Source organism: Rattus norvegicus, chromosome 18 (assembly GCF_036323735.1).
Source record: "Rattus norvegicus strain BN/NHsdMcwi chromosome 18, GRCr8, whole genome shotgun sequence".
In the NCBI taxonomy this organism is placed as follows: domain Eukaryota; kingdom Metazoa; phylum Chordata; class Mammalia; order Rodentia; family Muridae; genus Rattus; species Rattus norvegicus.
The window spans coordinates 55,943,741-55,970,680 of NC_086036.1; the positions used below are offsets into that span (position 1 = coordinate 55,943,741).

Here is a 26,940-nt window from a genome sequence, read left to right on the forward strand (position 1 = left end):
GGGATATGTGTCGGCCCGGAGATCTCTGTAATAGGTCTCCGTAATAAACCTTGCCTTTGCTTATTACATCCAAAATGGTCTCTCTGTGTCTGGGGTCCTCGATTTCCCAAGACTTGAGTAAGGGTCTCTCTGCATGGGATCTTTCATAATGGGGGCTCGTCCGGGATCTGCGCGACCACCCCAGACTCCAAAGACCCCTTGGAGGTGAGTTGGATGTTTGTCTGAGTGTTTCTGTGTGAGCGGCGCTGCAATTGTCAGTCTGTGTCTATCTCTGTTTTGGTTCCGCTGTGTGTGTATATATGTGTGTCTCGGTACCGGTGGAGTCTCACTCTGGTCAGTACTTAGAGAGTGGACGTGGAATCCCACTCTGTGTCTGTGCTAAGAGGGTGGATGTGTATTCCTGCCCTGTTCTAAGAGGGCAGATGTGTGTTCCTGCCTTGTGCTAAGAGGGTGGATGTGTATTCCTGCCCTGTGCTAGGAGAGTGGATGTGTATCCCCACTCGGTGCAGCTGCCTTTGTGGTTCGTGAGGACCCTCTGGCTGTGGAAGCGGGGGACGCCCCGGGGCCCGCAGGCTGCAGCCCCAGGAAGACGTTCCACGGGCGGAGAACAGTCGGAAGAGCCCGGCTGTGGGCAGTCAGGAGGACCTGACTGTGGTTTTCTGGAACAAAGGAGACAGAGTGCTCCTTAGTGTCTGCTGTCTGTGTTCTGTTTCTGTGTTTGGTGTTCTTATTCTTTGCCATGGGGCAGACTGATAACCCCTTTGTCTTTGATGGTGGACCATTGGACGGATGTTAAGACAAGAGGACACTCTGGAATTCTGTTGGGAGGTGGAATCAGATGGTCCATCTCATCCCAGAAGCAGCTACGGTTAAGCTGCAGTTTGGGCAGGTACTGAAGGCACCAGGCATCTGTGGAAACTGGTTATAGGATGCTTTGTCTTGGTCTCGTTTGTCTGGCTTGTTTTCTGTGGTATTGTCGAGTGTCTTTTTGGCTTTTGTTTCGTTTTTGAATTTAGACTGACGACTGTGTTTAAAATCTTGGACTGACGACTGTGTTTAAAATCTTGGACTGACGACTGTGTTTGAAATCATGAAACTGTTTGCTTTGTTCGTCATAGAGTTTTACTTGGTCCTCTTGGTGCTTAAGTTAAAAGTTAAAAATAATTTGCTTGAGAGAAATTGTTTTCTGCCAGGGAGTTTTGTCTTTCTCTCTAGAGCCTCCTCCCCAAGGAGAGAGGCCCCTCCCTTTACTCCCCTTGATCAGCCTAGCTGCTGTTAACAGTTGTGTAAACAGACATTAACAAAAACCTTGAGGAAAAAACCCCTGGTAAATAAAAAAGTTCCCCAGATTAGGCCTCCGGTATGAAACAAGTATAGTGAGTAAGAAACTTAATTTTATGGACCCCGCTCTAGTGGCAGTGTGTTGGTTGATAGCCAACGTTAATTTTTAAAACTTAGTGTTTTATCTGTGCTTGTGCTCGCAACACACAGTAGTGGGGAGCGAAATTAGCTGCGGAGCTGCTGCAGCGAGCATGGGGACTTCTCAAGTCTCACCCAATTTTTCTGGCTCTTCAGGAGCTGTTTAAAAGTAAAAGGCTTAAGGTAAAAAGAAACACTATAGAGAGATTTCTTAGTGAATTACTAAGATTCTCTGGGAATCTCATGGTAGACAGCTGAGATAAGCTAGAAAAGGATTTAAATTTTGCTTGGGAGCAAGAAATCTTAAAGGCGGAGTTTCAGCCGGTATGGCACTTAGTGCGTAGCTGCCTAAAAGATCAGAAATGCTGTCAACAGGCTATAAAAAAGGGACAGGCTGTGTTAGAAATGCTACAGGAAGAATGATCTAAAAAGGCTGAGAGTGAGGTGGGGGAGGACTCTAAGGAAAACAAGAACAAGAAAGGAATTTCTGCTTTTAGTGGCCAGACCTTCAACTCTTGCTCACAGAAAGAGAGTGCTCATTAAGAAAAGTTCTTTAGGGAGCCTGCCTTATCTGCTGGCCCTAGTCCAAGAGAGGAGTCAGTCTCCAGCATTAAATTACTTTTCTCAGTGGTCATCATTAGCATGGAGAATGCCTTTGATCCTATCCCCACAGCAGCCAGTTTCTGCCCCTGTGGTCAAAATGTCCCAGGTGGGGGGGGGGGGCAGAGAAGCCCCTAAAATAGTTTCAAAGAATCTTCAACAAACTGTGAAGAACTTTGTTTTGCCAGTCAGAATTTAGAATTCAGGCTTTGGCTGTGGCCAAGGTCAGGATTAATGTTTTCTTTTCCATGGGCCTTTAGCCCACTGAGACAGTTTGGTAAAGGGCTGCTACTGAGGTCCTGAAAGCCCCAGGTGAACTGGTTACAATTCTTTTGTCAGCTGCTTAGTATCTAACACCCAGGTTCTAACGTCTCTCCATCCTTTTGTTATTAGTTGTTACTAGAAGCCTAGTGCCATTTAGAGGATGGGTCTCTTGAGCGATAAAGCCACGGAGCTGACACTAAAGGGAGGTACTCCTTAAGGGAAAATCTAAGTCCAGAGAGACAACCTGTAACAGATAGACTGCCCCTCTGCTCACTTTTTTGTTTCACAGACACAAGGTCTTTTTGTCCAAGAAAGCCTCCTGGCTTAGCTGTGTGACTAAATGCTATTTGCCCTCTTCAGTGGACCTCTATTCTCGAGATTCCCTTGTTTTCTCACCATCCCGTTTAAGATGCTTGTTAGTAGCTGTTACAGGTCTTCTTTACCACCGAGGAAAGACGGAATCCTACTAGAGGCCAGAAAAAATGTTCCAGACGGAAGGCCTTCACCTCTGCCTGTTGACTTCAAAACGCCTAAAGGTAGGGAGTGCCAGGTCTGCCACCAGGCTCCAAGGGTGGGTCTCTGAGGGGCTAGAAAATGCCCCACCAATCTGGCTAAGATAAAGAAAGGATATAAAGAAAAAGTTACAAAAATTTAAAGGGTTAAGTTAAGTTGCTGAGAGTTAGTATAAGTTACAGAGAAAGTAAGGTTAAAAAAGAAAGAGGTAAAAAGAACAGGAAGCTAGGGAAGAAAAGAGACAAAAAAGAAGAAGTTAGAGAGCTAAAGAGAGATAAAAGACAAGAGAGGAACATATACTGGCCACAGTAGTTAGGGAACCTAGGAAGATAGTACCTGGCAACAGAAGAGAATTCCTGGCTAAAGATCAGTGTGCCTAATACGAAGAAAAAGGACATTGGGTCAGGGACTGCCCCAGAAAGAACAAGAGGGAACACTGGAGAGCCTCTTGGTGCTGGCTATGCACAGAGATAGAAGGGAAGCCCGCCCAGTTGTTTTGTGGATACAGGGACCCAGTGCTCTGTGCTCCTATGCCCCCCAGTGGGCCAATATCCAAAGACCTTGAGTGCAAGGAGCTACTGGCAACGAACAATACTTATGGACTACCCGAAGAACAGTGGACCTTGGCGTGGGCCGGGTAACCCACCCACTAATTCATGGTCATCCCTGACTGCCCCTATCCCTTGCTCATGAGAAAATTGCTCTCCAAATTGGCTTGCGTGGGCTGAAATGGCTGGATGAGGCCATGTGTATACATATCTATAGACTGTGTATGTGGAGCTTAAGACCTGTCTCAGTACCCCGGTAACTGATTCTGGGAGATGAATGGCTTAGTGCTTTTCTGCCTGGAACACACCGTTCCTGCCAGCCGGGCACTAACAATTATCACCCAATCCAGGACTTAAACTGTGATAGAGTGGCTGATAAAGTGTCCCAAAAGATGGGACTACTGGTCAGCTGCCATGGACTAGATTCTCCACCAGTTGGGGACAATCTGGTCACCTTGCTGCCCAATCCGGACCTGGAGCCACCACAGCACTAGTGTCAAACACTGACAGAAGCACATGGGTGGAGGAAAGACCTCTGCGACTGGCTGATTGACCCCTGCTGAAAGCCGAGGACCTTGTCCACAGACGGGAACAGTTCTCTTCATGAATGAAGGTCAGAGACAAGTGGGTGCTGCCGTGGTGGACAACACAATGTCATCTGGGATGGCTGAACCCCAACCCCCCAGCACATCAGCGCTGCAGATGCCTTTACCATCTCTTGGATGCCCTGGTGAAGCCAACAACTGTGAGTACTATTCATTGCTCAGGATATCAGGAGGGAAGAGATTCAGTGTCATGGGACAGTAACAAAACAGATAAAGTGGCTTGGGAAATGGCTATACAGAAGCCTATCCTGGTTACAGGCCTACAAGAGACAGCCACTGGGAACTGGGATTGGACTAAGGGATGGCCTCACTTAGAATGTACAACAGAAGAAAAGGCCCAAGTTGTTTAAAAGATAAAAGGACAATGACACACTTGGGGAGAAAGCTGTACCCCCCCCCAGAGAACAAACAAAAGACTCACTTTGCCAATTAAAAAAATAGACTCATTTAGGAGATAAGTTTGTCAAATAGTTAAAATATATGTAATAGACTTTAAGATTTTAGCCAAGAGAGACAGTAAAAAATATAAGATATGTCAGTAAGTGAATGCTTAACAAACAAACAAGACAAAGAGACCTAGAGAGTTTAATAAAAAGTCAAAATAAACTTCACTGAGGTAAAATCAAGAAAATATGATCACAAGTATCTCCTAGTGCTTATAGATACCTTTCCAGGAATAGATAAAAGCTTTCCTCACCAAACAAGAGACGGCCTCCATAGTCATCAAGAAGATACTAGAAGAAATCTTCCCCCAGTCTAGAGTGCCCAAGGTAATCTGGTCAGACAACGGCCCTACTTTCGTTGCCAAGGTAAGCCAGGGTGTGGCCAAATATTTAGAGGTTGATTGAAAATTACATTATATTTACAGACCTCAAAGTTCAGGACAGGTAGAGTAAATAAATAAAATTTTAAAAGAGACCCTGAACAAATTGACCATGGAGACTGGCACAGACTGGGTGACACTCCTTCCCTCTTGCTCTCTTCAGAGCAAGAAATACCCCTTTCAGATTCAGCCTTACCCCCTTTGAGATCTTATATGGGGCCTCAGCTCCCCTGACTGTATTAGATGATGTTACTGAACCAACATGTCATAGTAATAATGATTTGTGTGCCAGGCTAAAAGACCTACAGGTGATACAGAAAGAAGTCTGGTCACAGCTGACAGCAGCCTATGCCCCAGAGACCCCTGAGACATCCTATCAGTCGGAGACTACAGCTACACTGAGCCCAGACACTCGAGCCTTGCTGGAAAGGACCACACCTGGTGCTGCTGACCACCCTGACAGCCGTCAATTCTCAGCCCTCACCAGCCGTGAACTGGCTGTTAGGTCTGAGAGCTGGGACCTAGAGGGAAATTCAGTCATGTTTGTCCTGGGTTCCATCGAGATAGGTGTGGGGATAGGCTTGATTTCTATTACAAATGATGTAACATTACATATGTTAGTACTCCTAACACTTCTTGGGACTGTGCCTCAGGCATCACAACCTATATAAGTTTAGAAGTTCTGAAAGACAGTCATGACCTTGGTGTATAGGTTCAGATAGTGTCCAGATTAGAATCCTGATGCTAAAGACTTAGTAAGACACACACACACACACACACACACACACACACACACAAAGGAGTTGAGAATTACTTAGGGCTAGGGCTATCTAGGTGCTGCAAGGGCAGCACAAGGACATCTGCTGTTGCCCTACAATACAAGGCTTATAGAGAATTCAGAACTGCCATTGACTCAGATATAAAAAGAGTAAAAGACTTTTTAGCTGACCTCCAAGAATACCTAACCTCCCTCTCAGAGGTAGTCCTTCAAAATAAGAAAAGATCAGACCTGATATTCCTTAAAAAAGGAGTCTGAGTGCTATACTGAAAGAAAAATGTGGCTTCTATACAGACCATTCAGGAGTAATTAAAGACTCCATAAATAAACTTAAAAAAAGGTTAGACAAAAGACAGACAGAAAAACACATCAGAGATGGTTTGAGAGCTAGTTTAGTAGATCTCCCTGGAGGACTACCCTACTCTCTGCTACAGCTGGGCCATTATAAATAATTTTCTTGGTTTTAGTTTTTGGCTCCTGTGTGACAAAAAGGTTAATTGCTTTTGTTAAAAATCGAGTGGGTGGCCCCAGACCCCGTGAGAGAGAGACCCAACCACCTGGTCAGGTGAGCACTCCTGAGGCTGCAGAGCAGAAGAGACCACCAACACTGCCCACCCCTGCCCACATCCCTGGCCCAAGAGGAAACTGTATAAGGCCTCTGGGCTCCCGTGGGGGAGGGCCCAGAAGCGGCAGAACCCCTGCCTGAGACACCGCCGGAACCTGAAGGAAACAGACCGGATAAACAGTTCTCTGCACCCAAATCCCGTGGGAGGGAGAGCTAAACCTTCAGAGAGGCAGACACACCTGGGAAACCAGAAGAGACTGCTCTCTGCACACACATCTCAGACCCCAGAGGAAAACACCAAAGGCCATCTGGAACCCTGGTGCACTGAAGCTCCCAGAAGGGGCGGCGCATATCTTCCTGGTTGCTGCCGCCACAGAGAGCCCGAGGGCAGCACCCCGAGAGCGAACTTGAGCCTCAGGACCACAGGTAAGACCAACTTTTCTGCTGCAAGTGACCTGCCTGGTGAACTCAAGACACAGGCCCACAGGAACAGCTGAAGACCTGTAGAGAGGAAAAACTACACGCCCGAAAGCAGAACACTCTGTCCCCATAACTGACTGAAAGAGAGGAAAACAGGTGTACAGCACTCCTGACACACAGGCTTATAGGACAGTCTAGCCACTGTCAGAAATAGCAGAACAAAGTAACACTAGAGATAATCTGATGGCGAGAGGCAAGGGCAGGAACCCAAGCAACAGAAACCAAGACTACATGGCACCATCGGAGCCCAATTCTCCCATCAAAACAAACATGGAATATCCAAACACACCAGAAAAGCAAGATCTAGTTTCAAAATCATTTTGATCATGATGCTGGAGGACTTCAAGAAAGACGTGAAGAACTCCCTTAGAGAACAAGTAGAAGCCTACAGAGAGGAATCGCAAACATGCCTGAAAGAATTCCAGGAAAATATAAATAAACAAGTAGACGCCCATAGAGAGGAGACACAAAAATCCCTGAAAGAATTCCAGGAAAACACAATCAAACAGTTGAAGGAATTAAAAATAGAAATAGAAGCAATCAAGAAAGAACACATGGAAACAACCCTGGATATAGAAAACCAAAAGAAGAGACAGGGAGCTGTAGATACAAGCTTCAACAACAGAATACAAGAGATGGAAGAGAGAATCTCAGGAGCAGAAGATTCCATAGAAATCATTGACTCAACTGTCAAAGATAATGTAAAGTGGAAAAAGCTACTGGTCCAAAACATACAGGGAATGCAGGACTCAATGAAAAGATCAAACCTAAGGATAATAGGTATAGAAGAGAGTGAAGACTCCCAGCTCAAAGGACCAGTAAATATCTTCAACAAAATCATAGAAGAAAACTTCCCTAACCTAAAAAAAGAGATACCCATAGGCATACAAGAAGCCTACAGAACTCCAAATAGATTGGACCAGAAAAGAAACACCTCCCGTCACATAATTGTCAAAACACCAAACGCACAAAATAAAGAAAGAATATTAAAAGCAGTAAGGGAAAAAGGTCAAGTAACATATAAAGGCAGACCTATCAGAATCACACCAGACTTCTCGCCAGAAACTATGAAGGCCAGAAGATCCTGGACTGATGTCATACAGACCCTAAGAGAACACAAATGCCAGCCCAGGTTACTGTATCCTGCAAAACTCTCAATTAACATAGATGGAGAAACTAAGATATTCCATGACAAAACCAAATTTACACAATATCTTTCTACAAATCCAGCACTACAAAGGATAATAAATGGTAAAGCCCAACATAAGGAGGCAAGCTATACCCTAGAAGAAGCAATAAACTAATCGTCTTGGCAACAAAAAAAGACAATGAAAGCACACAAACATAACCTCACATCCAAATATGAATGTAACAGGAAGCAATAATCACTATTCCTTAATATCTCTCAACATCAATGGCCTCAACTCCCCAATAAAAAGAAATAGATTAACAAACTGGATACGCAACGAGGACCCTGCATTCTGCTGCCTACAGGAAACACACCTCAGAGACAAAGACAGACACTACCTCAGAGTGAAAGGCTGGAAAACAACTTTCCAAGCAAATGGTCGGAAGAAGCAAACTGGAGTAGCCATTCTAATATCAAATAAAATCAATTTTCAACTAAAAATCATCAAAAAAGATAAGGAAGGACACTTCATATTCATCAAAGGAAAAATCCACCAAGATGAACTCTCAATCCTAAATATCTATGCCCCAAATACAAGGGCACCTACATACGTAAAAGAAACCTTACTAAAGCTCAAAACACACATTGCACCTCACACAATAATAGTGGGAGATTTCAACACCCCACTCTCATCAATGGACAGATCATGGAAACAGAAATTAAACAGAGACGTAGACAGACTAAGAGAAGTCATGAGCCAAATGGACTTAACGGATATTTATAGAACATTCTATCCTAAAGCAAAAGGATATACCTTCTTCTCAGCTCCTCATGGTACTTTCTCAAAAATTGACCATATACTTGGTCAAAGAACGGGCCTCAACAGGTACAGAAAGATAGAAACAATCCCATGCGTCCTATCGGACCACCACGGCCTAAAACTGGTCTTCAATAACAATAAGGGAAGAATGCCCACATATACGTGGAAATTGAACAATGCTCTACTCAATGATAACCTGGTCAAGGAAGAAATAAAGAAAGAAATTAAAAACTTTTTAGAATTTAATGAAAATGAAGGTACAACATACCCAAACTTATGGGACACAGTGAAAGCTGGGCTAAGAGGAAAACTCATAGCTCTGAGTGCCTGCAGAAAGAAACAGGAAAGAGCTTATGTCAGCAGCTTGACAGCACACCTAAAAGCTCTAGAACAAAAAGAAGCAAATACACCCAGGAGGAGTAGAAGGCAGGAAATAATCAAACTCAGAGCTGAAATCAACCAAGTAGAAACAAAAAGGACCATAGAAAGAATCAACAGAACCAAAAGTTGGTTCTTTGAGAAAATCAACAAGATAGATAAACCCTCAGCCAGCCTAACGAGAGGACCCAGAGAGTGTGTCCAAATTAACAAAATCAGAAATGAAAAGGGAGACATAACTACAGATTCAGAGGAAATTCAAAAAATCATCAGATCTTACTATAAAAACCTATATTCAACAAAACTTGAAAATCTTCAGGAAATGGACAATTTCCTAGACAGACACCAGGTATCCAAGTTAAATCAGGAACAGATAAACCAGTTAAACAACCCCATAACTCCTAAGGAAATAGAAGCAGTCATTAAAGGTCTCCCAACCTGAAAAGAGCCCAGGTCCAGACGGGTTTAGTGCAGAATTCTATCAAACCTTCATAGAAGACCTCATACCAATATTATCCAAACTTTTCCACAAAATTGAAACAGATGGATCACTATCGAATACCTTCTACGAAGCCACAATTACTCTTATACCTAAACCACACAAAGACACAACAAAGAAAGAGAACTTCAGACCAATTTCCCTTATGAATATCGACGCAAAAATACTCAATAAAATTCTGGCAAACCGAATTCAAGAGCACATCAAAACAATCATCCACCATGATCAAGTAGGCTTCATCCCAGGCATGCAGGGATGGTTTAATATACGGAAAACCATCAACATGATCCATTATATAAACAAACTGAAAGAACAGAACCACATGATCATTTCATTAGATGCTGAGAAAGCATTTGACAAAATTCAACACCCCTTCATGATAAAAGTCCTGCAAAGAATAGGAATTCAAGGCCCATACCTAAACATAGTAAAAGCCATATACAGCAAACCAGTTGCTAACATTAAACTAAATGGAGAGAAACTTGAAGCAATCCCACTAAAATCAGGGACTAGACAAGGCTGCCCACTCTCTCCCTACTTATTCAATATAGTTCTTGAAGTTCTAGCCAGAGCAATCAGACAACAAAAGGAGATCAAGGGGATACAGATCGGAAAAGAAGAGGTCAAAATATCACTATTTGCAGATGACATGATAGTATATTTAAGTGATCCCAAAAGTTCCACCAGAGAACTACTAAAGCTGATAAACAACTTCAGCAAAGTGGCTGGGTATAAAATTAACTCAAATAAATCAGTTGCCTTCCTCTATACAAAATAGAAACAAGCCGAGAAAGAAATTAGGGAAACGACACCCTTCATAATAGACCCAAATAATATAAAGTACCTCGGTGTGACTTTAACCAAGCAAGTAAAAGATCTGTACAATAAGAACTTCAAGACACTGAGGAAAGAAATTGAAGAAGACCTCAGAAGATGGAAAGATCTCCCATGCTCATGGATTGACAGGATTAATATAGTAAAAATGGCCATTTTACCAAAAGCAATCTACAGATTCAATGCAATCCCCATCAAAATACCAATCCAATTCTTCAAAGAGTTAGACAGAACAATTTTCAAATTCATCTGGAATAACAAAAAACCCAGGATAGCTAAAGCTATCCTCAACAATAAAAGGACTTCAGGGGGAATCACTATCCCTGAACTCAAGCAGTATTACAGAGTAATAGTGATAAAAACTGTATGGTATTGGTACAGAGACAGACAGATAGACCAATGGAATGGAATTGAAGACCCAGAAATGAACCCACACACCTATGGTCAATTGATTTTTGACAAAGGAGCCAAAACCATCCAATGGAAAAAAGATAGCATTTTCAGCAAATGGTGCTGGTTCAACTGGAGGTCAACATGTAGAAGAATGCAGATCGATCCATGCTTATCACCCTGTACAAAGCTTAAGTCCAAGTGGATCAAGGACCTCCACATCAAACCAGACACACTCAAACTAATAGAAGAAAAACTAGGGAAGCATCTGGAACACATGGGCACTGGACAAAATTTCCTGAACAAAACACCAATGGCTTATGCTCTAAGATCAAGAATAGACAAATGGGATCTCATAAAACTGCAAAGCTTCTGTAAGGCAAAGGACACTGTGGTTAGGACAAAACGGCAACCAACAGATTGGGAAAAGATCTTTACCAATCCTACAACAGATAGAGGCCTTATATCCAAAATATACAAAGAACTCAAGAAGTTAGACCGCAGGGAAACAAATAACCCTATTAAAAAATGGGGTTCAGAGCTAAACAAAGAATTCACAGCTGAGGAATGCCCAATGGCTGAGAAACACCTAAAGAAATGTTCAACATCTTTAGTCATAAGGGAAATGCAAATCAAAACAACCCTGAGATTTCACCTCACACCAGAGAGAATGGCTAAGATCAAAAACTCAGGTGACAGCAGATGCTGGCGAGGATGTGGAGAAAGAGGAACACTCCTCCATTGTTGGTGGGATTGCAGACTGGTAAAACCATTCTGGAAATCAGTCTGGAGGTTCCTCAGAAAATTGGACATTGAACTGCCTGAGGATCCAGCTATACCTCTCTTGGGCATATACCCAAAAGATGCCTCAACATATAAAAGAGACACGTGCTCCACTATGTTCATCGCAGCCTTATTTATAATAGCCAGAAACTGGAAAGAACCCAGATGCCCTTCAACAGAGGAATGGATACAGAAAATGTGGTACATCTACACAATGGAATATTACTCAGCTATCAAAAACAATGAGTTTATGAAATTCGTAGGCAAATGGTTGGAACTGGAAAATATCATCCTGAGTGAGCTAACCCAATCACAGAAAGACATACATGGTATGCACTCATTGATAAGTGGCTATTAGCCCAAATGCTTGAATTACCCTAGATCCCTAGAACAAATGAAACTCAAGACGGATGATCAAGATGTGAATGCTTCACTCCTTCATTAAATGAGGAAAAAGAATACCCTTGGCAGGGAAGGGAGAGGCAAAGATTAAAACAGAGACTGAAGGAACACCCATTCAGACCCTGCCCCACATGTGGCCCATACATATACAGCCACCCAATTAGACAAGATGGATGAAGCAAAGAAGTGCAGACCGACAGGAGCCGGATGTAGATCGCTCCTGAGAGACACAGCCAGAATACAGCAAATACAGAGGCGAATGCCAGCAGCAAACCACTGAACTGAGAATAGGACCCCCGTTGAAGGAATCAGAGAAAGAACTGGAAGAGCTTGAAGGGGCTCGAGACCCCATATGTACAACAATGACAAGCAACCAGAGCTTCCAGGGACTAAGCCACTACCTAAAGACTATACATGGACTGACCCTGGACTCTGACCTCATAGGTAGCAAGGAATATCCTAGTAAGAGCACCAGTGGAAGGGGAAGCCCTGGGTCCTGCTAAGACTGAACCCCCAGTGAACTAGACTGTGGGGGGGGAGGGCGGCAATGAGGGGAGGGTTGGGAGGGGAACACCCATAAGGAAGGGGAGGGGGGAGGGGGATGTTTGCCCGGAAACCGGGAAAGGGAATAACACTCGAAATGTATATAAGAAATACTCAAGTTAATAAAAAAAAAATCCAGTGGGTGCTGTGCAGTTGATGGTTCTGAGACAACAGTACCAGTCAGTTAGGACAACTGGTGAGATCAAATATGAGACTTGATATCAAAATTCTAGGATTAGAATGATTTAGTAGGAGAAGACAGGAATGAAAAGAGAATTATACGAATTCTAGGTTTAGAAATATAAAATTAAAAGAGTAAGCCCCAAAAGCCACAAACTCAGGGCTAAGCCCTGCCGCCAGGAATAGCAGGCCATAAAGATAAAGAAAAGGAATGCAGGATCCAGCTCAGGCTATGGAGGACTGACCCATAAACCATCCAAAGACATCCCCCCAGCTTACTCAGAGTCATACTTTAACCAGATGTCCTCCAGACCCTGATAAGCCCCTACTTGTGCTTTTCAGCCATTGTGTCCTGCAGAGAGCACTCCAGGAAACCGGGCAGCCCAAGCCTAACCAGAGGTGTTTCAAATACAGATGCTTCATCAATTTTGACAAACTTTTAAAAATAATGAAGACCTAAAGACCCTACCCTTCTCCTGATTTAGTAGCTCTGTTCCAGGAACCAGGGGGCCATAAAACCTTCTGGCGTCCCCTTATCTCCTGGAGCCATAAAACAATCCTGTAACTTGTGGTGCCTTCCCCTTTGACATCCCCCATCCCCTGGTGCTCACAGCCTCTGCCTTTAAATGCTCTTTCTCCCAGCCTCTCGTGGCCGACACCTCTGTCTCCTGCATGGGATATGTGTCGGCCCGGAGATCTCTGTAATAGGTCTCCGTAATAAACCTTGCCTTTGCTTATTACATCCAAAATGGTCTCTCTGTGTCTGGGGTCCTCGATTTCCCAAGACTTGAGTAAGGGTCTCTCTGCATGGGATCTTTCAGTACCTTTGTAAGTCTATTGCCACCATGTTGATACATGGGACTGCAGAAGCCAGAAAGAATCAAATTCTATGAAACGAGTTAACTTATAGTGTTGCTGGAAACCACAGCCCAGGGTCCTCTGCAACAACAAGAAATGCTCTTTATGACTGCGCCATCTCTCCAGTGCCCACAAGATATGTTTTTATTGGTGTTTGGCTCATAGCCTGACCTTACTTGCTATGTACTCAGGAGATCTTTCTTGAGGTGCCCATTAGACAACAGACTGGATTACAGTTAATCACAGACGTTGTCCCTCACTCGATTCCATGCAAGGAAAACCAGTGTTTGCTGGTTTTGTCTCCCTCTGGCTCTCCACTCACAAAGGTTGGTTTTTCAGACGGAGAGCTTCGATTAATAATTTTTAAATGATGGAAAATTCTTCCTCTGTGCTGGCTAGTTTTATGTCAACTTGTCATAAGCTCTAGTTATCTGAGAAGAGGGATCATTGGTTGGGGAAGTGCCTCCAGAACCTCTAGCTATAAGCAGACAAGCCTACATTTTCTTAATTAGTGATTGAAGGGGGAAGGCCCAGCCCATTGTGGGTGGGGCTACTCCAGCACTGCTAGTCTTGGCTAGTCCTGGCTTCAGGGATGAACAGTGATGTGCAAGTGTAAGCCGATTAACCCTCTCCTCCTCAGGGCTCTTTGCTCATACTGTTTCATCACAGCAGTGATCAGCCTAACACACCATCCTATGTGATTTAGGGTAAATGACTCAATTGTTAAAGAGACTCAGTTACTTTTGCTGAAGTATTAAACACCACCCACTCCTGGGTTTATAAGGAATTGTAGAGAAGGGACAGGAGTGTGGAACTCCATGTGTGCAGTCCTGATGAGATGTGTATCTTCAGCCACACTGACTTTCCAACCCTGACTGTCTTCTCATCCCCAAATTCTAAGCCCATGGTCCAGTTCTCCCTCCCATCTGCTAGAGTAGTGCTAACAAGTAAAGAATATGACACCATGATGGTGAGAAAATAGGGTTATAGTCAGAGGGCCAAATAGGATCATAGTCTGAGGGTCAAAATGGGGTGGGGGTGGTGAGATTGGCAGTTGCACAGGACCCAGGAATTGTGCTATATAACTTCAACTCAGGATGTGTTTGTGGAATCAGGGGCTGTCTTAGTTAAGGTTGCTGTCGCTGTGACGAAACACCAAAACCACCTTGAGGAGGGAAAAGAGTCCAAGAGAAGATTTGCACTTCCACATCTCATATCTCTGTTCATCATTGAAAGAAGACAGCACAGGCATTCAAGCAGGGCAGGAACCTGGAGAAGGAGCTGATGCAGAGGTCGTGAAGGAGTGCTGCTTGCTGGTTGCTCACCCTGCTATATTATAGACCCCAGACCACCAGCCGAAAGATGACACCACCCACAACAATGTGCACCCCTCCCTCCCCAATCACCAATTTTAAAATGTCCCACAAGCTTGCCTGCAGCCTGATATTAGGAAGACATTCCTTAACTGAGGTCCCCTCCTCTCAAATGACTTTAGCTTATGTCAAGTTGACATAAAACCATTAGCACAGGGGTACGAAGGAAATGAATTCTAAAGGGCCATGGAGGATCTTCCAACCTAGGTAATAAGTTGCTTCTGCAGCTACTATCGCTCACTAACCTGTGTTAATACAGCTTTGTTAGGACAGCACAGTTTCTACTTCCTAGTATCCCTTTAGAGCAAAGAAAACTAGTTTAGTTTCACTTTTCTGTTCTTAGAAATGCAGGGTCTCCTGAGTCTAGATACACCCTCCCCTGTGATTGGCTAGCACACTCTGAAGGGGAGACAAAAGCCAGAAGAGTGTAGGAGCCCTGCCCAACTTCCTTTTTTCTCTGAAGAAGCAGAGTAGACCTCAAGCCTAGAGCACACCGGAGGGCTAGAGGGCTATTCCTTTCCGGAGCAGTGAGCACGCCCACTGGACACAGGATTTTCTGGTAACTCAGCACTCAGATCTGGTTTTTCACTATCATCATCTCTTTCCTAAGGAGCTTGTGGGTGACAAGGCATCTAGAGATCTAGCCTGAGAGCTGGGCTCCTCAGTTTGAAAGCCACTGGACTTTGGGGGCTTTGTTTGCAGGTACTGAGGACTTGTTTATAGATGTTCTTCAGAGAGGCCTAAACTAAATGACCTGAGTATTATTTAAAACTTACCCAGTTTTTTTGGGGGGGGGGCGCGTGGGGGTGTTGTTCCTTTGTTCTCTACTTCCTGTAAGAGTTGAAAATGAACCTTGCAGGGTATGTGTTATGAAGTATCACTACAGAATATATGAAAACTGTTTTTTTCTCAATCCTACCGCTTCCTACTACTATTTTCTTGTCTCTTTCCACCCAGCTCAGCATATTTATTCTAAAGTCCAGTGGAAGTTAGACTGCAGTAAAAAAAAAAAATGGCCACTGTGCAGTGCTTCTGCCAGAACCTGCTGGGGAGAAATTCTAGGATTTGTTCGTTTTGCTTAAAAATATTTTTTATTTATTTTACAAAGATTCCATATGTGTATATAACATTTTGACCATCTTCCCCTATCATTCCTCTCTCTTTTCTCACCCATATTTTCTCTGGTATTCTTCCCCTTCCCAATGACTGCTGCACTGTTCTCTTTTCTTCCTTTTTGTTTTTTGTTTTGTTTTGTTTTGTTTTTTTGTTTTTTAATACACTGATTTTAGGGTCTCTTGCATGTTCTGGGTGTAGAGTCATTTACTGGATTCTGGGCAATTCTCTAGTACCTACATCTCTAAAAAGAAAAAAAAATGATACTCCCTCCCCCACTAGTCCATCTAATATTAAGCTAAGGATAAGGCCTCCTGTACCCCTAGTCTCAGGAATGCTAAAATGTTGACAGGCTAGATCTCATGTAATTCTGGTGCAGCTGCCATGAGTCCAAATTCCACATGACATTAATAAGACTTCAAGTCACACCACCCCTCGGGCCTCCTCCCCTGACTCCTCCACTGTTTCCTGAGCCTGACTAAGGTGGGGGTTGATCTAGATGTCTCTCCCAGTTCTATTTAGAACAAGCACTCAACAGTCTCCTCTTTTCGGCCCTTTGACTAGTTATGAGACTACGAATTTAAATCCTCCCCACTGCAAAAATGAAACAAATGGGACACAAAGTACAGCAACAAAACCCTTATCTAACTAAGGCTGAGATATCACTAATCTCTGGCATACTCAGAAATATGCAGAAGGGCAACTTGAAAACAAGTCGTGCTGGGAACATTTTTAGCTGGGCAATCCTCTTTAACTTCATGGTTTTTAGTTTAGAGTTGGAGTGCTAATGAAGAAATGTGTCCTTCTGCAATGATTGATGGTTCCTTTCACTGTCATTTGGTGTGGTCATACGCAGTGCAAAGACATTGAAGACCACTTTTTGCTGTGATTTATTTTTCTCTTTATCATTCTAGCAATTCTTTGAGAATTTTGTACGATGTATTTTACTTATTTTCATTACATTTATTTATTCATTTTGTGGATATTCGTGTACTGGGACTGGGTGCTCTCATGCCACAGTGTGCACAAGCTGTGGTAGTCACTTCTCTCTCCCCACTGTGTGACTCTCAGGACGAGAACTCAGATCACCTAGCTTAGCAACAAGCACTCTTATCTATCCAGCCATCTTGCTGGCCCAAGACAAACGTTAGTGTGTAATGAGAACAGAGGATGGGTTCTAAAAGAATGGAAAGCTTTGGTGGAACAATCCTCTGCATCTTTTGTCTTCCTTCCTCCCCTCAGACTAAATACAGTGTGTCCAGGCTCGTGGTTGCACTGATAGATATAATTGTGCTCAATTCCATCAGGGTCCAGTTAGCTTTTGTGATTGGCCAAATTTATTAACCAATAATTAATTTCAGTAACTATGAGGAAAGCTTCAATCTGCCCATCGATGCATCCTCCTCCCCATTAGTTTTATCTAAAGCTGAGTGATTCAAAGGGGAATAGATTATGGAGTCTCATGAAGTTATCCTGAAAATGTAGCAGGAATTACCAAGCCAGGAGGCTATGGGCTGAGCAACCCCCTACCTGTGCATGATGTGTTATTTCTCTGTAAGGACACCCCTTTTTTCTGAATATGGGGAGCAGAGCTCTGGTTTTGTCACCACTGTTGCTTGGCACTTTGTTGTGTTGCTAACAATAGTGCCCTCTGGGGCAGAGGACCTGTGCTTGTCAGCAGTCACATGTCAGGAGAAAATGCAAATAGTTACCTTAAGGAAGCATCAAGCTCAGATAATTTTACAAGAAAGGTATATATGAATTTAGGTATTAGGATATTGTATCACATAACATTAAATAAAAATGTATGCTCTCCTAGCCCCATGAATTGCTGGTCGAATACAATTTATTTTGTAACTCCTCACAATCTTTACCTTATGGCTGTGGTGATTGATAGTCTACTTTTGTAAGTGAAACCAAAACCGTATCGATATCTCAAGGGAACCTCGTTGATATAAACAAGATTAGATTTCTAGATTTGTTTCAGTGAATTTGACCTTGGGAACTTTTAAAAATCTTTTATTATAGCCAACTAAGTCATACCCATGGACTTTTTAGCTTTTACAAAACAGTTATGGCAGATTATATTTTGGGGTTTTAGTGTGTTTCATCTGTCACCCTGGAGCCATCCTCTTAGAACAAAACCAATTTAAAAGCTAAAATTTCTTCCCTACAACATTTTCTTTAAAAATGTATCTGTATACTTATGACCTCTGAAACACCTTTTCATCTACTTATTGGATCCTGTTTTTATTTTTAATACTGTAAAGCATATTGAAACACACACACACATACATACATACACACACACACATACATACATACATACATACATACATACATACACACACACATGCATACACACACACACACACACACACACACACACACACACACATACATAATGTATTTATTGCCCCAAAGAACTCTCGGGGTTGAAATGATTGCTTTATCATAGGGTCATAAGCATCATTAGACCAATTTGTCAGAACAGGCCCCGTGGAGTTACTATCAAAATCAGACTATGTCCCCCATTGCTACAGTCAGAACTCTGGAAGTAAGGAGAAAACAGAACACAGGGATACCTCACAGAGGCCACACAACTCTATCCTCGGAGACAAAACAGAATAGATGTGTGCATTTAAATTAGAAGTCAGATAAGTTTTAACTGGAAACATTCATAAACCTTAAGAAACATGAACAAAACAGTGGATGTCATTCTGGGCCGTGTCTGTGCTCAGTTTCATTGCTTATGCTATTGTTCTGTGGCAGGGCAGGCTCAGAGAAGAGCCTCCACTGTCTCTAGGTAGGAACTTTATCTTAGAGGGAATTAATCATAATAGTTCTAGCTGCAGTCTGTCTCAGGGAAGCAAAGAGCATTATAGCATTTAAGAGACAATTATTAACCCAATCGGCCAGGACCCCAGGAAGAACGCACGTTAGCAATTCTGAAGGCAGCCTCACCTTTTACCAGCAAATCTAAGTTATTTCTCAAAGATTTATTTAAGTTATGTGAACTAGAAGGCATTTATGTTAATCTACCACTTATAATTTAGATTAATGCCCACTACAAGGCAATTTGGTGCCACATACGCAATACATGAGCATAGGCATACATGTAGATGTGACACAACATACATATGCATGAAAACATACATCAAACACATTTTAAGAAAAACCACAAGAATTGTTTTGCTAAATTTATCACATCAGGATTTTTTTTTAAGTCTTCTTCTCTGGTTATTTTTCTCTAAGTCTCTAAGTAAGCTTCAATCTTTTTTTTTTATTAACTTGAGTATTTCTTATTTACATTTCGAGTGTTATTCCCTTTCCTGGTTTCCGGGCAAACATCCCCGTAGCCCCTCTCCCTCCCCTTCTTTATGGGTGTTCCCCTCCCCATCCTCCCCCCATTGCCGCCCTCCCCCCAACAATCACGTTCACTGGGGGTTCAGTCTTAGCAGGACCAAGGGCTTCCCCTTCCACTGGTGATCTTACTAGAATATTCATTGCTACCTATGAGGTCAGAGTCCAGGGTCAGTCCATGTATAGTCTTTGGGTAGTGGCTTAGTCCCTGGAAGCTCTGGTTGCTTGGCATAGTTGTTCATAAGGGGTCTCGAGCTCCTTCAAGCTCTCCTAGTTCTTTCTCTGATTCCTTCAACGGGGGTCCCATTCTCAGTTCAGTGGTTTGCTGCTGGCATTCGCCTATGTATTTGCTGTATTCTGGCTGTGTCTCTCAGGAGAGATCTACATCCGGCTCCTGTCGGTCTGCACTCCTTTGCTTCATCCATCTTGTCTAATTGGATGGCTGTATATGTATGGGCCACATGTGGGGCAGGCTCTGAATGGGTGTTCCTTCTGTGTCTGTTTTAATCTTTGCCTCTCTATTCCCTGCCAAGGGTATTCTTGTTCCCCTTTTAAAGAAGGAGTGAAGCATTCACATTTTGATCTTCCGGGTAAGCTTCAATCTTAAATCTGTTCTTTAAAAGTTTTCATTTCCAATAGGAGAAAATTAGGAAACTTGTATCCCAGTATGTAGCCTTTACCTTAAACAGGATAACTAAACAGGAAGTGGTGTGACCCTGGAGGCTTGGGGGGCAGGGAAGGCTAGTCAACATGCAAACTCTTTTCTTTACTCAGTTGAAATTTGATTTTGGTGTTTACAGGACTGAATTGCAAAAATCATGTACCTGGACAATCTGGAGCATGAAAATGAAACCAACCTACTAACACACATACACACACACACACACACACACACACACAGAGAGAGAGAGAGAGAGAGAGAGAGAGAGAGAGAGAGAGAGAGAGAGAGAATGGCTTTACCTTGATGCAGATCTATAGGATGAGATATTCCACCTCCTTATCATCAGAAAAAATCCCAAGTCTGAGGTTCAAGAAGCACACTGGGGTAGATAAGGGATTGTGTACGCCATAGAGGAACAGGCAGACAGCAACACAGCGGAGGATCTGAGATCAGGCCCACGTGGAAGAGTGGGAAATCCCTTCTTAGGCTCTCAGGGGAAGAGGGCATTTCTAGCTTGGTGAGGAGGACTCAAGCAGTCTACAAGAGTGTGGACAGCAAAAATCTGGATTGGGTTTTTCATTGGGTTGTTTGGATTTTTGATGGTAAGCTTCGTGAGTTCTTTATATATTTTGAATATTAGCCCTCTATTGGATGTGACGGTTACTGAAGGTTTTTTCCCCAATCTGTAGGATGCCCCTTTGTTTATTGACTATGTCCTTTGCCTTACAGAAGCTTTCCACTTTTATGAGGTCCCATTTATCAATTCTTGATCTTAGAGCGTAAACCATTGGAGTTCTGTTTAGTTCTTATTTTAGTCATGGAGACCTATCATACCTGAAATTATATTTGGTTGTGAGCCTAGCCTTTAACGGCTGAGCCATCTCTCCAGCCCCATACCTGAAATTATAACAATTCAACATGAATGTGGTTGCTTTACAAAATGATTTGGCCCTGGCTAACATTTTAAATTGCTAGAAGTTAAACCCAGAATCTCTTCCAATCTTCCCAGAACTCCTTTGAGGCTTTCACAGTCAAGTTTCCCTGACTAGACTCCCCATTCCAGATGCAGCAGACTCCTGTTAGTCTCCCTGGAGCCTGTAAGGACAAGAATATCTCTCAGTTCTCCAGACCCCAAACTCAAGATGCAGTCTAAAACCTGTGGCTGAGCCCTGCATGCTTCTCTGATCCATCTGGTCTTTTTCCCTCTATCACAGAACTGTTAGCTGGCTCAAGGGTCCTACAACATTAGCAAGATTGAAACAATTTCTGAAGATTCTGAGAAGCTACAAAGCTTTCTCAGGACCACCTGGCTGTGCCTGAGCTGAAATCCAGGTCCCTGACCTGCTTCCCTTACCTGTTTTATATCCAGCAGTGCAGAGAGGTCTTTCCTGAAAGGGGTTCTTTAATGTAACCAGCAATTCAAAGCTTCCCTGGGGTAACACCAATGAGTAACCTGATCCAGCAAGTCTAACTCAGAGCCAAAATAAACAAGGAAATAGGACACCAGTGGAGAGATACTTAGTGCCTGAATCAGGCAAAGCTGGTACAGGAGTCATTTCCAAAGCAAAGCTAAGACTCACTCCCCAACAGAGGAAGCATAGGAATGTTATGTAAGGGTGCATACATCTTCATAGAGAGGGGTGTGAACTTTCATTCATGAGCATGTTAGGATCACATTCCCTGAGCATGCTCACTTTAAAGTGAGGTACAGAACTGCCTCCCGGAGTCCTCAGCTTTCATGATATTTTAGTTGGCAATAAAAGAAAGGATAGGTTGAAGGTGCTGAGTGAAGGGATCTGTCCATGAAGGTGCCTGCCTCGATTGATCAGTAACAGATTGACACATCTTGTTGTCCTTGGTGGTTTTTTTGTTTTGTTATTTTTGTTTTCTTTTGTGGTGACCCACTTTTTTATTTATTTATCCCCACCTGCCCCCTTTTAATTTATTTTTCCCCTCCTGGTCCACACCCCTACCCCTGAGAGTTCCACATCCTATAACTCCTCCCTGCCCCACCCCACCCACCCCACCAGACGTCTAAATTTCCTTCTGCTGTGAATGTTGGAGACTTCATCTCACCTGGTATATGCTGCCTTCCTGGTGATCCAGTATCTGAGAGATTTCAGAGGTCCAGGTTAATTGAGACTGCTGGTCTGCCTACAGGGTTGCCCTCCTCCTTAGCTTCATACAACTTTTCCCCAATTCAACCAGAGGGGCCAGGAGTTTCTGTTCATTAGTTGGATGCACATTTCTTTTTTTTTTCTTTTTTTCGGAGCTGGGGACCGAACCCAGGGCCTTGTGCTTCCTAAGCAAGTGCTCTACCACTGAGCTAAATTCCCAACCCGGGTGCACATTTCTATATCTGACTCTATGAGCTGATTGTTGGGTCTTTTGGAGAGCAGTCATGGTAGACCCCTTTTTGTAACTAAGGAAGTAACTTCCTTTAAAATATTGTAAGAACTGAATACTTCATAAAGGCCAAATAGCATAGATTATAAAGAATGATGGACACAGTTACAGACATACAACCCAAGTAGGGCAATTGAGAGTCCATGACCAGATACAGATGAATAACACTGGAAGCTGGAAGGGGAGGGACCTCTGCTGGCATGGTCTACATGTCACAGAGACACAGAGGGGTTTTAAAGGTAAAGTAGACCTGTGGAGAGACGTGGAGAATAAACCATTCAAATCTCATGTGCTAGTCTCAGCTATCTGCAGAAGGAATGGTCCTACACTGTCACTCATGGGTAAAATCTAAAGAATCCAAACTCAAAGAAGTGGAAAGCAGGGTGGTGGTCTGACATGCTATGAGAAGAGAGAAATGGGATAATGGTAGTCAAAGGACTCAAAGACCCAATTGTGTGAAAGGAACATCTGGGAGATTGAATGCACAATTACAACTACTAAAAATAGTGTATGTGCCAATGTGCTTGAAATTTGCTGCAATTAAGATCTTAAATTTCATGCATACTCTCTTGGCTCTCCTTTCATTCTTCCAGTGGCTTTATTTGCTTGAAGTCATGGGTCAATGGTTCTCTTCGAAGAATGAACAGCACCAAGATTTGGCCTCCAGTTTTAAAGAATATTTTAAGAAATTTAAGACGGGACACAAAATCATTTCTGAGGAAATCATCACTTCAGTTGAATTAAGCATGACAAAAGGGAACATTCAAATGGCAAACTCTGCAATCAGTGAGGCATTAAGAGAAATCGATGGTACACCGCTCAATGTTGCTGTCACCGGGGAGTCTGGAGCAGGAAAGTCCAGTTTCATCAATGCCCTGAGAGGCATTGGGCATGAAGAGGAAGGTGCAGCTAAAATTGGGGTGGTGGAGACAACCGCGGAGAGATGGCCATACAAACACCCCAGTATGCCTAATGTGGTCATTTGGGACCTGCCTGGAATTGGAACCACAACTTTCCCAACAAAAACGTATCTAGAGAAAATGAAATTCTATGAATATGACTTCTTCATTATTATTTCAGCCACCCGCTTTAAGAAAAATGATATAGACCTCGCCAAAGCAATCAGTATGATGAAGAAGGATTTCTACTTTGTGAGAACCAAGATAGACTCTGACTTAAGAAATGAAGAGGAATTCAAACCACGATCCTTTGACAGAGAAAAAGTCCTGCAGAACATCCGCTTTAACTGTGTGAAGCACTTCAAGGAGAATGGCATTGATGAGCCACCGATCTTCTTGATCTCTAACAGAAATCTTTCTGACTATGATTTCCCAATCCTGATGGACAAGCTGATAAGTGATCTCCCTGTATACAAGCGACACACTTTCATGCTCTCCTTACCCAATATTACAGATTCAGCCATTGAAAAGAAGCGACAATCTTTGAAGCAGAAGATTTGGCTCGAAGCCTTTGCAGCTGACCTACTGAGCATCATCCCTTCACTGACCTTCCTCTTGGACAGTGATTTGGAGACTCTGAAGAAATGCCTGAAGTTCTATCGCACTGTGTTTGGGGTGGATGATGCAGCTTTGCAGAGTTTAGCTAAGGACTGGCAAATGCCGTTGGTTGAGCTCGAGGCCAAGATGAAATCTCCGATCGTGTTCAAACCTACAGATGAAGAAACAATACATGAAAGGCTTTCGAGATATTACCGGGATTTCTGTTTGGCTAATGGGTATTTAGTTACTCAAAATCTTTATCTTAGAGAAATATTTTACCTGAAATTCTATTTCCTTGACATAGTGACTGAGGACTCAAAGACTCTTCTCAAAGAGATATGTTTAAGAAACAAGTTGGTTTCTAATTAGGCTGAAGTCATACGGCTGTCAAAGATTCAGGACCAATGACAGAAAAATAGGATGGCGATATTGGAAAACAATATACTGTGTTTATTCAAGCTATTCAGACTTATCCATATTTAGTGATTACATATCCACACTAGCTGTAGCAAGGTGATCAGATATGTATAAATAAGCTTATAGCAATGTAGAATCACATATAAGATTAACCTCTGAACTTGCATTTAGGAAATTATTTTACTTAAGTTAATTGAGTTAGGAAGCCCTGCCTACTGTGGGTGGCACCATTCCCTAGCTTGCACTCTTTGTGTATATGGAGAGGGAGCTAATCAGCAGCATAGTAGCATTCTTTCATAGCTCTTAGGTTATTGATTTTTAAACTATGAACAAGTAGTACTAGCTGCCTCAAGCTACTGCAAGGAATTCTTGATAATAATGGCCTGTATAACCTTGAACTTAATACTGCAGGCACTCATTACAGAGATGTTAAAGAAGAAACCATAACTAGGCAGGAGAAATAGCTCCATTAATAAAGTAGACCTTGCAAGTCTGAAGACCGAAGTTCAGATTCCCAGAACCCACATAAAGCCAGCATCTGTAATTCATTCACTTCTATGGTGAGCTGGGAGGCAGAAAGAGGAAAATTTTGGAAGATATGGGGCCAGCAATCCTGACACATACTGCGGTGAACAAGAGGCCCTGAAATAAGCAAGTAAAAGGTAAAATCCAACACGCAAGCTTGTCCTCTGATCTCTGCTTATATACCATGTAATGTTCATGCCTGTAATCACACATGGAAATCCACACACAAAAAAAAGATTTTCATTTAAAAAACAGATGATTTGAGGCAGTAGTTCAGTGGTATAATACATGCCTCACATTCATAAGGCCTCAAATTCAATCAATCGTAGCACACCAGAAAAAGGCAAAAGTGGGGGGGCGGGGTCCAGGGATTACTCCAAGGTTAAGAGAGATGGTTCAGAGGCTAAGACTATTGGTTGCTCTTCCAGAGGACCAGCATTCTATTGCCAGAACACATACAGTAACTCAAAGTTGCCTGCAAACCTCATTCCAGGAAATCTGATATCATCTCCTGACCTCCACAAGGACTAGGCACACAGACATACAAGCAAGGCAAATATTCATATGATAAGGGTGAATAAAGAAAAAAATTTTAGATATATGGTTAAATTAAAAGGGAAGAGAAAAGCAATAACCAAGAGAGCACAATAGCCTTAATAATGACTAAGAATTTCCCAAAGAAATCCAATTAGTCAGAATCTTTGAGAAAATACTAAGGAAGCTCTCTATTCTATACCAGAAGTAGGGGAGATGAGGAAATTTCTCTGCTTTATAATGATTGGTGTTTTGAATGCTGTGATAGGAAATGTCTGCTCTACTCCACATCAATACCAAAAGTCATTTAATAAATTCTTCTGAAAAACAAAATGACATGTGTTGCTATTTGACATCCCAGGAACCCATCATAGCTTTACAGTGACTTGGCCTTAATATTACTGTTAGGTGCTGATTGTCTCGTTGCCCATTCCCTCATCTACATCATATCTTCCTTGAAATAAAGTACAAATAAACAGCATGTGTGTTTGTAAGACAGAAAGGGAAACACAGAAGAAAGGGAAAATTTATTCTTGGTGGGGAATGATTTCTTTTTTTTCTTTTAAAGATTTACTTATTCATGTATTCATGAATATGATGAGTACACTGTTGCTGTCTTCAGACACACCAGAAGACAGCCTCAGAGCTCCTTTTAAACGAATTTGACCCACTATGTGGTTGCTGTGAATTGAACACAGGACCTCTGCAAGAACTGGCAGTTCTCATAACCTCTGAGTCATCTCTCCAGCCACCTAAATTATTTCTTAAATAGTTTGAGCTGATATAATCCTATGAACTAGGTGGCTTAAAGAATAGAATTTTGTTCTTACACTTCTAATGACTGATGTCTGAGATCAGGGTATCAATGTGGCCAAATCCTCAGTGAAAGCATCCTTCCTGGTAATGCCTTCACTTGGTCTTCCACAATATGTGGAGAATGATTGCCTGTCGATTTTTCCTATGATCACATCATTTGGAAACCATTTTCATGAACTAGTCTGAGCATAGATGACTCCCAAAGACTTTCCTCCTAACATTTTCCCATAGAGGGTATGGGTTATTAACATATGACTAACATATTAACATTCAGAGAGAAAAACAACCAGTCCCTAACAAGCTATGCAAATTATGATGGCGATTCAGCTGCTTTCTTATTAGAAGCTATGTCACTCACAAACACATTACTCCAAAGTACTTTTACCATAAATGGAGATACAGACTTGCCTGACTTCCATGTGTGGGATACCCTCAAAGACTGCTTAAGAGGCTCAATCATGGTACCACAAATTGTACTTATGTCTTGGCTGTTAAAATGTCATCACCCTGTGGGACCTGCTAAAGATCAGGGCATAAGACCTTGTTATCATATTCAAGTCCTCAGAGTCAGAGTCATGAATTAGAATGAGCTAATGAGCTAATGAGAATCACCAGACAACCCCTGCTTCATTTAAGAAATAAAACCAAAGAACATGCACACAATGTCTACTGATAATATTTAGATAATACTAGAATACAATGCACATGAAAGAGAATTATGGCAAATAATAACTCCCAGTTGTAAGGTCAAGAAAAGAAAAAAGCACCTTTCATAGAAGGTGCTCTTGAGGGGCTTGGGGATTTAGCTCAGTGGTAGAGCGC

At 42.5% G+C, this 26,940-nt stretch overlaps 1 protein-coding gene and 1 pseudogene across 2 annotated transcripts; both read left to right on the forward strand.

Moving 5' to 3' along the window:
* LOC134482970 (large ribosomal subunit protein eL13-like) overlaps positions 1-649 on the forward strand; it is an 80,061-nt pseudogene extending 79,412 nt beyond the window's left edge.
* On the forward strand, positions 1-25,635 carry RGD1309362 (similar to interferon-inducible GTPase). 2 transcript variants are annotated; one of them, NM_001024884.1, is made up of 2 exons: positions 1-204; positions 22,921-25,635. In NM_001024884.1, the coding sequence occupies exon 2, from the start codon at positions 22,942-22,944 to the stop codon at positions 24,193-24,195; it is 1,254 nt and encodes a 417-aa protein (NP_001020055.1). In that variant the 5' UTR covers positions 1-204; positions 22,921-22,941; the 3' UTR covers positions 24,196-25,635. The 2 variants fall into 2 exon arrangements, with proteins under 2 accessions (NP_001020055.1, XP_063133427.1); XM_063277357.1 differs by lacking the exon at positions 1-204 and adding an exon at positions 15,082-15,343.
* Positions 25,636-26,940: the final 1,305 nt, after the last annotated feature.

What these genes read in the sequence shown, in the direction of transcription:
- RGD1309362 (NM_001024884.1), top strand. Translation starts at nt 22,942, where the DNA reads ATGGGTCAATGGTTCTCTTCGAAGAATGAACAGCACCAAGATTTGGCC.